The sequence below is a fragment of the Rhinopithecus roxellana genome, chromosome 14 (assembly GCF_007565055.1).
Source record: "Rhinopithecus roxellana isolate Shanxi Qingling chromosome 14, ASM756505v1, whole genome shotgun sequence".
Taxonomy (NCBI): domain Eukaryota; kingdom Metazoa; phylum Chordata; class Mammalia; order Primates; family Cercopithecidae; genus Rhinopithecus; species Rhinopithecus roxellana.
In genome coordinates, this window is record NC_044562.1 from 79,281,687 (window position 1) to 79,294,649 (window position 12,963).

Here is a 12,963-nt window from a genome sequence, read left to right on the forward strand (position 1 = left end):
TTCATTAATTTAGAACCCCTCCTACCCACTTTGTAATTTGCCTTAATTTGAATGGGTTACTTTTGCTTTACAAAAAAAGGATTTGTTAATGGAGTAGTACATATTGTTCCCAAGGAGATTTATTTGGCAAATTGTAGGTACTTAGTACATATTTTTGAATAAATGGTTTCCTTTGAGCAACTGTTTGTTGACACTATTTTAATGACTCAAATTAATTCAGGAAAATGAATAAAGGTCTATTGTATCGCTCTCTAATGCATACTTCTTCCAACCTTCTGAGTTCCTTCACCTGACCTGAATTAAAAAGGTTCTGTTATGCACAAAATCCATTTCACAACAAGGCAATGTCATTGGATTGTGTTCTTTCATTTTTCTTATTGCAACAAGATCCTCAGTTACTTGAACAAATGTCTGTAAATTCAGAATATGTTCGAGTGTAGTTTACTAAGCATTATACACTAAAAACTCCCACTCACAATGGCCATAGTTTTTTAGGGGGTGGGAAAATGTTTCAGTTTCTGGTGAGTTAGAGGCAACAACCTCAATATCAGATGAATGAAATTTTTTTTCTCTCCTAAGGCAATTCCAGTCAATGCTTTGGTAGTTTCTTTTTTAATTATGTATATTCTATAAAACTAATTAACTGGCAAATTACCTGAGTGAAAGTCATATTTTGTTTCATTTAGTAATTGAGAAAGACATAGGTCAAAATATTAATACTACTTTGAGTTTTGTCACAGATAACATTTCCAGATCTCAATTCCCTCCCTCCCTCCCTTCCTTCTTTCCCTTCCTTCTTTCCCTTCCTTCCTTCCTTCCTTCCTTCCTTTCTTCCTTCCTTCCTTCCTTCCCTTTTTCCTTCATGACTCCCTCTCTCATTGCCTCCCTGTTTGCTTCCTTTCTTCCTTCTTCCCTTCCTTCCTCTCTTCCTTCTTCTCTCCCTCCTTCCTTTCCTTCCTTCCTTTCTTCCTTCTTTCTCAGCTTTATTACTTAAATGATTTAAGTCATTTCATCATCCTTTTCATCTGTATCAATGAAAAACCAACACGATTGCCTAAAAAGGCAGAATAACAAGACGAAAATTCTGTAAGTCATCACCATTGGTTTTCATTCACCAGGTTTTCCACTCCACAGAGGACTGTAGTACATCGTCATCATATTCATAGCTAACTTTCGTTTAATTACTAGCATGTTTAAAGTGGAACCATGATTTAAAAGACTTTATTTTTTAGAGCACTTTTAGGTTTACAGCAAAATTAGAGGAAGATACAGAGATTTCCCATATACCCCCTACCCCACTACACGCATAACCTCCCCCATTATCAACATCTCCCACCAGAATGATACATTTGCTACAATTAATGAACACACATTGACATATCATTATTACAGATCCACAGCTTACGTTAGGGTTCACTCTTGGTGTTGTATATTTTATGAATTTGGACAGATGTATAATGACATGGTAAGAAAAATTCATTTTAAACATATAAATGTATTTATTTTCCTATTGTTTATAATAACAAAGTTACCTTGCTTACTATCTTTCCAAGACTTTTGCACTTCCTGATAAAGATGAACAAAGGTCACAGATCAATGGTGTGTGCCTACTTTTTGTAGCAATGGGCTGCGTATCTCTTTTCACCCAATTTCTACAGGTAAGAAATGTTATTTTTCAGTAAGTGATTTAGTTATTTTTCCTTTTTTCTCATTAAAATGTCTCTAAAGTCTCCTTCTTCGTGTTTTAGGGATATGCCTTCGCTAAATCCGGGGAGCTCCTAACAAAAAGGCTACGTAAATTTGGTTTCAGGGCAATGTTGGGGCAAGACATTGGCTGGTTTGATGACCTCAGAAATAGCCCTGGAGCATTGACAACAAGACTTGCTACAGATGCTTCCCAAGTTCAAGGGGTAAGCTATGGGAGGGGAAGCAGAAATGTATTAACTGCATTGGCATTCTTTCGTTAGAGCATTCTGACATCACCTGCATGTTTCCTATGGAATAGGGACTAGTGGGATGGGGATATCCTAAAGCCACATTTTCCACTGCTCCTAACACTGACAAACAGCAGCTAAAGCACAGTGTCTCCCAGGCAGTGCCCAGAATCAGTGTATGGCATGCACCAAAATCTGTCAGAGTTTTGGATTTCCTCTGAGTCTAGCTTTCCTGAGACTCATTTCTGAGACTGTTTTCAGGCCCAGAGGCTCAGCTTCAACAAGATTCAATACCACCCCCCAGAGGGTGGGGGAACAGGGCAAAAGTCTTCTTACTCACACAGGACCCCAGAGTGTGGTTTAGCCTTATGAACAGAGAAGCTGTTCTGGGCAGCCTCAGCAGGAGCCCGGTCAGGAAACTGAGGGAAAGAAATGATTTTTATCTAGAATCTTGAAAGTATCAAAGAGCTGACTTTCTGATTAAGGTAGGCAGAGCTGTGGTGTGTAAACTCCAAAACCCACAGCCTTGTTCAAAGGGCTTACACACATGATGAGGCTAGACTTTTATAAAACCAGGTGTTTGGGTTAAAGTGAAGAGAGCCAAATTTCCCTTCCAACATCTCAACCCACTTTCTATGAAAAATTTTTTTTAAAACCCAGAACTTAAAATTTTTTTTAAAAAAGAAATAATATGTTAATACATTTTTTAAAAAAACAAAAACAAAGGAAAAAAATTTTAAGTACAATTTTAAAACTAAACTATGGTCTGTGAGGCTCTTGGAAGAAAAAAACTCACTGGATTGATAGTGCTGTACTGTAGCACATCTCACTTCCTAGAGAGTTTAACCAAAAATACCAAAAATGATATGGGACAATTTCAGTGGATCATGGAATCCTTTTACTCAAGGGGAAATCCCTATAAATAGTTCACTTTCAATTCATCTAGGCTTTTTCTGTAAGCACATGTGTTTCCCATAGACTTAGGGTTACACTCTACATATGTGTTGCAGTCTTTCTTTTTTCCCCTAAAATAATCTAAAGTGAACATATTTGCATCATTATGTATCCTTCTACAATAGATTTTAACTAATGCACAATACTTCATTTTCATCTACTGTCATGTCTTAAAGGATTCTCTAGTTACGTTTTTCCTCCAGGGGGTTTTTTCCTCCTTATAAGCAATTTATATCATTTTACATTGAGCTTGCCACATCCTTGATTATTTTCTTAGTTCTCAAAATATAATCACTGAATCAATGTATAATCATTTTGGAAGATTTTGATATGCATTGCATAACTGCTTAAAGAAAGTTTGTTCCAATTTCACTCTCATCATTGGAGTATTGTAGTCTACTCCCCTTACTCTTAAATTTAGGCTAAATAAATAAGTCATAATCTTATCTCTTCTATTTTCATGTCCTTCAATCTGCAAGGAGCTTTTGAAGGTTATTTACCATCACTAGAATTCAGAGAGTAGCATCTAATTATCTTACAAACACTTATCTTTTTAAAAAGAGGATTTTCTCAGAATTTTTCTAATACTTTTGTTGTTTTTTAAAAAATAAGATTGCTAGCCCTGGTCAAATTTATCTTAAGATTGGTGTGAGGTAGATTTGGCTTTGTTTTCTTGAAGCTGGATAGAAAGTATTCCAAAAATATTTTTTAAATATAGATTACATTTTCCACTGGTTTGAAATGTTTCCTCCCATTGTGAATATTAACTTCCCATATATACTTAGAACTATTTGGAGATACTCTAGCCTGAATTGATCAATTTGACTTATTCTATTTAAAAACTTATTGTTTTAATTCATAATGTTTTTTGAATTTTTGTAGATAGATACTGAGTAGGTGTATGTGTTTATGGGGTACCTGAGAGATTTTGATACAAGCATGCAACATGAAACAAGTGCATTATGAAGAATGGGGTATCCATTCCCTCAAGCACTTATCCTTTGTGTTACAAACAATCCAATTACACTCTTAGTTATTTTTAAATGTATAATTAAGTTATTTAGTATAGTCATTCTATTGTACTATCAAATAGTATGTCTTATTCATTATTTCTTTTTTTTGTACTCATTGTTTTAATTCTTATAACTTAATACATTTTAGTATCTAGTAAGGCAAATCCCTGCACACTAATTTTTCCTCTTCAAAATTCTCTTATCTATTCCTGGATGTTAATTATTTTAATGTACTTTACACTCATTTTAATTTCTTCTTAAAAATTTATTATTATTCTGGTCAAATTCATATACACACATACATACACAGTAGGATTGCTATTGTGGGAATACTAAATTTTCCTGAGAGACATACAAACAAGACTTTAGTTTTTAGCAAGATTCATAGTTACACTAATATGTCCCACTATCTTGCTCACTTTTTCTCATGTATTTTTTCCACTATTTTGAATGAGATGTTTTTCTCAATTATATCTGTAAATGAGTTGAGATGAAAGCTATTAGTTTTTGTATACTTATCTTAAGGACTTTCCATGCCCTCTTGTAAGTTATAATTTTAGAAATTTAACATAGTCTACTGGGTTTTCTAGATATATAATAAAATGCCAGATATAGTTCTGAGATATTACAGGTTTGGTTTCAGACCACCACAATAAGGAGAATATTTTAATAAAGCATGTCACACTAATTTTTTGGCTTCCTAGTGCATGTAAAAGTTGTGTTTTACACTATACCATATTCTACTAGCTATGCAATAGCATTATGTCTAAAAATAAACAATGTACATATCTTAATTTATTAACAGCAACTGACTGATCATGATGGTGGTTGCTGAAGGTTAGAGTGGCAATATCTTATAAGACAACTGTGAAGTTCGCCTCATCAATTGACTCTTCCTTTCATGAAAGATTTATTTGTAGCATGTAATGCTGATTGATAGTATTTTACCCACAGTAGAATGTCTTTCAAAATTGGATTGAGTTCTCTTAAACCCTGCTGCTACTTTATCAACTAAGTTTATGTAATATTCTAACTCCTTTATAATCATTTCAATAATGTTCATAGCATTTTCACCAGGAGTGGATTTCATCTCAAGAAACCACTTTGCTCATCCATAAGAAGCAACTGCTTATCCATTCAAATTTTATCACGAGATTGCAGCAATTTAATGCAGCACATCTTCAGACCCCCACTTCTAATTCTAGTTATCTTGCTATTTTCATGACATCTGCAGTTACTCCCTCTGAAGTCTCGAACCCTCAAGTCATCCGTGAGGGTTGGAATCAACTTCTTTCAAGCACCTATTTATGTGGATATTCTGACCTCCTCCCATGAATCACAAATGTGTTTAATGGCATCTAGAATGGTGAATCCTTTCTAGAAGGTTTTCAATTTACTTTGCCCAGTTCCCTCAGAGGAATCACTGTGGCAGATGTAGCCTTGTAAAATGTTACTTCTTAAATAAAAAGTCTTCAAAGTGAAAATTACTCACTGACCCATGGGCTGCAGAATTCATGTTGGGTTAACAGGCATAACAACATTCATCTCCTTGTACATCTCCATCAGAGCACTTGGGTGACTAGGTGCATTGTCAATGAGCACTAATATTTTTGAAAGCTATATTTTTTCCTGAGCAGTAGGTGTCAACAATGGCTTAAAATATTCAAAAAACTGTGTTTTCAACAGATGTGCTGTCATCCAGCCTTTATTATTCTATTTATAGAGCATAGGCAGAGTAGATTTAGCATACCTTTTAGGGGCCTAGAATTTTTGGAATGGTAAGCTTCAACTTCAAGTCATCAGCTGCATTAACCCCTAACAAGAGAGGCAGCCTGCTTTTTGTAAGTTTGAAGTCAGGCATTGACTTTTCCTTTCTAGATATGAATGTCCTAGATGGCATCTTCATATCATCAATAAAGAAGAAAGTGACGGTTCACTTCACTTTCACTTCACTTGCTTATTATTTGTGTGTTCACTGGAATAGCACTTTTAATTTCCTTCAAGAACTTCTTTTTTTTTTTTTTTTTTTTGCATTCACAGCTTGACTACCTGTTCAGCACATGAGGCCTAACTTTTAGCCTGTCTCAGCCTTCAACACACCTTCGTCACTGAGCTTAGTCATTTCTAGCTTTTGATTTAAAGTGAGAGATGTGTGACTCTTTATTTCACTTGAACAGTTAGAGGCCAAGGTAGTGTTATTAATTGGCCTAATTTCAATATTATTGTGTCTCTGATAATAGGGAGGTCTGAGGATAGAGAGAGAGAGACAGAGACAGAGAATGGCCAGTCAGTGGAGCAGTCAGAACAAACACATTTATTGAATAAGTTTTCAGTCTTATTTAGGCGTGGTTCGTGGTGCTCTAACACGAATACAATGATAATGCCAAAGATCACTGATTACAGGTCACCATAACAGATATGATAATGAAAAAGTTTGAATATTGTGAGAATTACCAAAATGTGATGCAGAAACATAAAGTGAGCACATACCGTTGGGAAAACGGCACCAATAGAATTGCTCTGCATATGCAGGGTTGCCACGAGCCTTCAATTAGTAAAAGTCACAATAACCGCAAAGCAAAAAACACAAAAAATATCATTTTATCTTTTTTTCGTGTTTATACTGATATTATTTTATTTTCTTATTATATTAGCTAGAGCTCATTGAGAAATAAGAGTGGTAGTAGAGGAGATTCTCTCAAGCAAGACAAAAACTCAAAACTACGAAGTAGATGTGTTGGACTTCATAAACTCAAAACTTTTATATAAACAAATGATAAACTAGAAAAACATTTATAATGAATAGTAATATCCCTCATATAACCATATTATGTGTAGTGTTCCTAAAACCATCATGAATGATATTCATGAGGATGGGGAATAACTGACACTCTCATACAATGTACAAAGTTTTTCAATGTTTTTTGGAGAGTAATAGTAAATAGTAGTAAGCCAATGTTTTGGAGAATAATAGTAAATATTGATATCCTCCCCAAAAACTTTAGAGTTGCTTTTCAAGTATTCTGTAATGCCTGACAGTTCTTGCCAACCAGAAATTATTTTTTTTTAATTATATACTCTTTGACCAGAATTCTCATGAGTAAATTCCCTCCTATTGTGTAAGAATGTGTGTTCAAGGATATTTATCATTTTTTATATTAACCAAAAAATTAATAAAATTCCCCGGAAACTACCCAAATATCCAACAACAGGAAAATAGCTGAATCAATTATGATACATTTATACTAAGGAATATTACACAGCTATTTTTTAAAGTGTTCCTGTATATTGATGTGGAAGGATAGTTAAGTAACATTGATAAGTTAAAAAAGGCAAAGTACAAAGTAATATGTAGAGTATGAGTCCTTTTTGTAAAGAAAAAAATAAATATATATGTATATATTGTTAAATATGTATGTTTTGTTTGTGTCTGAGGCTGTATTATTTTTAATTTTTAAAAAAATACCAATTGAATAAAATGTAAAAGGAAGCAAGGACATCCCAAAGAACTGCAAAGTTGCTTTTCAAGTACTCTGTAATGCCTGACAGTCCTTGCCAACCAAAAATTCTTTTTTAAAAAAATTTGCAGTAAAACATTTGTAACATAAAATTTACTACTTCAACCATCTTTAAGTGTACAGCTGAGCGGCATTAAGTACATTTACATTGTTGTGCAAGCATCACCACTATTCATCTCTAGAAATGTTTTACCATTCCTTGTATATTTGTTTGAGTTCTTTGTAGATTCTGGATATTAGCCCTTTGTCAGATGAGTCGATTGCAAAAATTTTCTCCCATTCTGTAGGTTGCCTGTTCACTCTGATGGTAGTTTCTTTTGCTGTGCAGAAGCTCTTTAGTTTAATTAGATCCCATTTGTCAATTTTGGCTTTTGCTGCCATTGCTTTTGGTGTTTTAGACGTGAAGTCCTTGCCCATGCCTATGTCCTGAATGGTATTCCCTAGGTTTTCTTCTAGGATTTTTATGGTATTAGGTCTAACATTTAAGTCTCTAATCCATCTTGAATTAATCTTCGTATAAGGAGTAAGGAAAGGATCCAGTTTCAGCTTTCTACTTATGGCTAGCTAATTTTCCCAGCACCATTTATTAAATAGGAAATCCTTTCCCCATTTCTTGTTTCTCTCAGGTTTGTCAAAGATCAGATGGCTGTAGATGTGTGGTATTATTTCTGAGGACTCTGTTCTGTTCCATTGGTCTATAGCTCTGTTTTGGTACCAGTACCATGCTGTTTTGGTTACTGTAGCCTTGTAGTAGAGTTTGAAGTCAGGTAGCGTGACGCCTCCAGCTTTGTCCTTTTGACTTAGGATTGTCTTGGCAATGCGGGCTCTTTTTTGGTTCCATATGAACTTTAAAGCAGTTTTTTCCAATTCTGTGAAGAAACTCATTGGTAGCTTGATGGGGTTGGCATTGAATCTATAAATAACCTTGGGCAGTATGGCCATTTTCACGATATTGATTCTTCCTATCCATGAGCATGGTATGTTCTTCCATTTGTTTGTGTCCTCTTTGATTTCACTGAGCAGTGGTTTGTAGTTCTCCTTGAAGAGGTCCTTTACATCCCTTGTAAGTTGGATTCCTAGGTATTTTATTCTCTTTGAAGCAATTGTGAATGGAAGTTCATTCATGACTTGGCTCTCTGTTTGTCTGTTACTGGTGTATAAGAATGCTTGTGATTTTTGCACATTAATATTGTATCCTGAGACTTTGCCGAAGTTGCTTATCAGCTTAAGGAGGGCAAAGGATATGAACAGACATTTCTCAAAAGAAGACATTCATACAGCCAACAGACACATGAAAAAATGTTCATCATCATTCGCCATCAGAGAAATGCAAATCAAAACCACAATGAGATACCATCTCACACCGGTTAGAATGGCAATCATTAAAAAGTCAGGAAACAACAGGTGCTGGAGAGGATGTGGAGAAATAGGAACACTTTTACACTGCTGGTGGGATTGTAAACTAGTTCAACCATTATGGAAAACAGTATGGCAATTCCTCAAGGATCTAGAACTAGATGTACCATATGACCCAGCTATCCCACTACTGGGTATATACCCAAAGGATTATAAATCATGCTGCTATAAAGACACATGCACACGTATGTTTATTGCGGCACTATTCACAATAGCAAAGACCTGGAATCAACCCAAATGTCCATCTGTGACAGACTGGATTAAGAAAATGTGGCACGTATACACCATGGAATACTATGCAGCCATAAAAAAGGATGAGTTTGTGTCCTTTGTAGGGACATGGATGCAGCTGGAAACCATCATTCTTAGCAAACTATCACAAGAACAGAAAACCAAACACCGCATGTTCTCACTCATAGGTGGGAACTGAACAATGAGATCACTTGGACTCAGGAAGGGGAACATCACACATCGGGGCCTATCATGGGGAGGGGGGAGGGGGGAGGGATTGCATTGGGAGTTATACATGATATAAATGACGAATTGATGGGTGCTGACGAGTTGATGGGTGCAGCACACCAACATGGCATAAGTATACATATGTAACAAACCTGCACGTTATGCACATGTACCCTAGAACTTAAAGTATAATAAAAAATAAATAAATGAAAAAAAAAAAAGAAGAAATGTTTTACCATTCCAAACAGAAATTCTGTACCCTTGAAGCTGTAACTCCCCATCCTGCTCTCCCTCCCCTCAGCCCTGGAAACCACCATTCTACTTTCTGTGTCTATGAATCTGACTACTCTATGTTCCTCATCTAAGTGGAATCATATGAATTTATCCTTTTATGTCTGGTTTATTTCATGTAACATGATGTTTTCGAAGTTTCTCTATGCTATCGTATGCATCAGAGCTACATTTTTATGGATGTTTATTTTATGGATATGTCATGTTTTCTTTATTCATTCATCTGTCAGTGGACATTCAGGTTGTTTGACTATTGTGAATAATGCTGCTATGAACATAGGTGTACAAATGAGAAATTCTTGATTTAGCCTGCTAGTCCCCAAGGAAGTTAGCACTAACACATGAGAATGCTTTGGGACACAATTTTATATTCCATTTGTGTCTTCAATTCAATATAAAGATGCAAATTATTCCTGAATAACACTGCCTTAGCATCTAATGGTGACTAACAGCTTACCTTTGGTTGTTGTACATTTTTTTGTCTTAAATAATAATATGTTTCTACAATCTTAAAAAGAAGTGATGTAATTGTCCTCACCCTAGTATTCTCTACCAAGTGTACCAAGCTTTGGTCATACCTACCTAGCTTTGGTCATACCTACCTAGCTGCAACTGAAACGAAGATTTGGAACCAATTGGATACTCTGATTAGTATAGATATAATTACCACAGTGGTCCATTATCCGTCTACATTGGGACTGAATCCATTTTGTCCATCTTCATTGACTACATAGCTGTGTATTACAGCAGCATGTAACTTTGTACCAATGAGCAGGCTAAGTTCAATGAGAATCAAAGTGGTGTCTTGCAACAGTCTTGTATCAACTTCAAAAATATAATTATAGAGCAAGCATTAATCTTCATTGAATAAGTAATATTACCTCAAGCCCAATGACTGGATATCTTCAAACAAGCCAAATGCATCAGTACCTGACACATGTGTAGCCCATATTTAGGGCTGCATTAATCTCAGACAGACTGCTCTTGCACTGACACTCATAAAATGCGATTAGTCAATAATGAACTTTGGATAAGCTATGAATAAAGAACCTTTTCATTAATTCAGCCTTCAGATACATTATGGGAGGTCATCATTTAAAAGAACTTAATCATTTAAAAGAACTAAACTTTTTGAAAAGAGGACTACCATATGACCCAGCAATTCCACTCCTAGGTCTATATCCAAAAGAATTGAAAGCAGGGACTTGAAAGGTGCTTATACACCAATGTTTATAGCAGCATTATTCACAATAGCCAAAAGTTGGAAATAACCCCAGTGTCCATCAATGGATGAATGGATAAACAAAATGTGATATATACATACAAAGGAATATTCAGTTTTAAAAGGGAATGAAGCTCAGTGTGGTGGCTCATGCCTGCAATCCCAGCACTATGGGAGGCGAAGGTGGGAGGATCACTTGAGCTTAGGAGTTTAAGACCAGCCTGGGTAACATAGTGAGACCTCATCTCTACTAAGATTAAAAAATTAGCAGGTGTAGTGGCATGCATCTGTGGTCCCAGCTACTTAGGATGCTGGGACAGGAGGGCTGCTTGAGCCCAGGAAGTCAAGGCTACAGTGAGCCGTAATATGACACTGCCCTCCAGCCTGGGTGACAGAGACCTTGTCCCAAATTAAATAAAATAAACAAAAAATAAAAATAAAAAGGAATGAAATTTTTATACCTGCTAAAACATGGCTGAAGTTTGAAAACATTATGCTTAGCAAAATAAGCCAGACACAGAAGGAAAAATCATGTATAATTCTACTTCTAGAAGTACTTAGGGTAGGCAAATTTATACAGACAGAGAGTTAGAATAGAAGTCACCAAGAGCTTGAGGGAGAGAGAAGAAAGGGAGGTTATTGTTTAATGGATACAGAGTTTTGTTGGGCATGATTTTAAAAGCTTTAGGTATAGATGTGTGATGGTTACACAACATTGTGAAATGCCACTGAATTGTACACTTAAGAATGATTAAAATGATATATATTATGTATATTTTATCACAATTTTATAAAAGATCTGACCTTTTTTTATAATGGTAGTTGGTAAAAGAGACCGTGTGTCTCAGATGGGTTGATTGCTTTTTGGTTTGCAGGCTGCCGGCTCTCAGATCGGGATGATGGTCAATTCCTTCACTAACGTCACTGTGGCCATGATCATTGCCTTCTCCTTTAGCTGGAAGCTAAGCCTGGTCATCTTGTGCTTCTTCCCCTTCTTGGCTTTATCAGGAGCCACACAGACCAGGATGTTGACAGGATTTGCCTCTCGAGATAAGCAGGCCCTGGAGATGGTGGGACAGGTAATCTTGCACATCTAATTTTCCCATTCCTCATGGCTGAGTGGCTATCAGACAAACTGTTAAAAACAAATAGTACGAAGAGACTTAAGGAAGCTGTCAGCCCACAGACAGGCACACTTAAGAACCTTCCACCACCCTTTCCATGCATGTTTGGCCCAAAGACTGAGGCAATAAGGCTCCAAGGCTCTGAGTTTGAGCCGGCTTGGAGAAATAGTGGGGTGAACAGAAGATTGCCCGTTCAATTTCCTCTCACATAGTGATTCGTTCCACATTCCAATTTGGTGTACTCTCACTTACAGGGGAGGATAGTTCAGTTTTCTGGCTGCGAGGCTTTTGCAATCTAATGGTTTCCCTGAGCCATGCTTTCCACATACAGAGGAGCTATGATGGTTTTAATGGCACACGCCTTTTCTCTTCACACTGTAGTGTCCCCCAGGCTTGGGGCAAGTGTCTTTCCCAACTAGAATTATGAGCTGCAGTTTAGGTTTTGCATACACTTAGGTTTTAGCTACACATTTTAAAGTGTGTTCTAATTAATATCTTGTCCTCGGGGGTAAATGAGGGATGGTGGCATAAACACTTCTCAAGTATAAGAAATCACACAGGCTGGGGGCGGTGGCTCACGCCTGTAATCCCAGCACTTTGGGAGGCCAGTGGCTCACACCTGTAATTACAACACTTTGGGAGGCCGAGGTAGGCAGATCACCTGAGGTCAGGAGTTCAAGACCAGTCTGGCCCACATGGTGAAACCCCGTCTCTACTAAAAAGACAAATATTATCTGGGCATGGTGGCAGTTTCCTGTAATCCCAGCTATTCGGGAGGCTGAGGCAGGAGAATCACTTGAAACCAGGAGACGGAGGTTGCAGTGAGCCAAGATCACGCCACTGCACTCCAGCCTAGGTGACAAGAACAAAACTCCATCGAAAAAAAAAAAAAAAGAAGAAGAAAGGAAGGAAGGGAGGAAGGGAAAGAATGAAAGAACAAAAGAAAGAAAGAAAAGAAATGAAAAGAAAGAAAGAAAAGAGAAAAGGAAAGGAAGAAGGAAGGAAGGGAGTGAAGAAGGAAGAAAAGAAAAA

The 12,963-nt window shown here is 36.5% G+C and overlaps 1 protein-coding gene across 1 annotated transcript in view; it reads left to right on the forward strand.

The window, feature by feature from the left end:
• ABCB11 (ATP binding cassette subfamily B member 11) overlaps positions 1–12,963 on the forward strand; it is a 106,818-nt gene that overhangs the window by 73,682 nt on the left and 20,173 nt on the right. Inside the window, exons 19-21 of the mRNA XM_010354416.2 lie at positions 1,554–1,658; positions 1,749–1,910; positions 11,683–11,886. Coding sequence (XP_010352718.2) covers positions 1,554–1,658; positions 1,749–1,910; positions 11,683–11,886 — 471 coding nt within the window. The remainder of the gene's footprint in view (positions 1–1,553; positions 1,659–1,748; positions 1,911–11,682; positions 11,887–12,963) is intronic.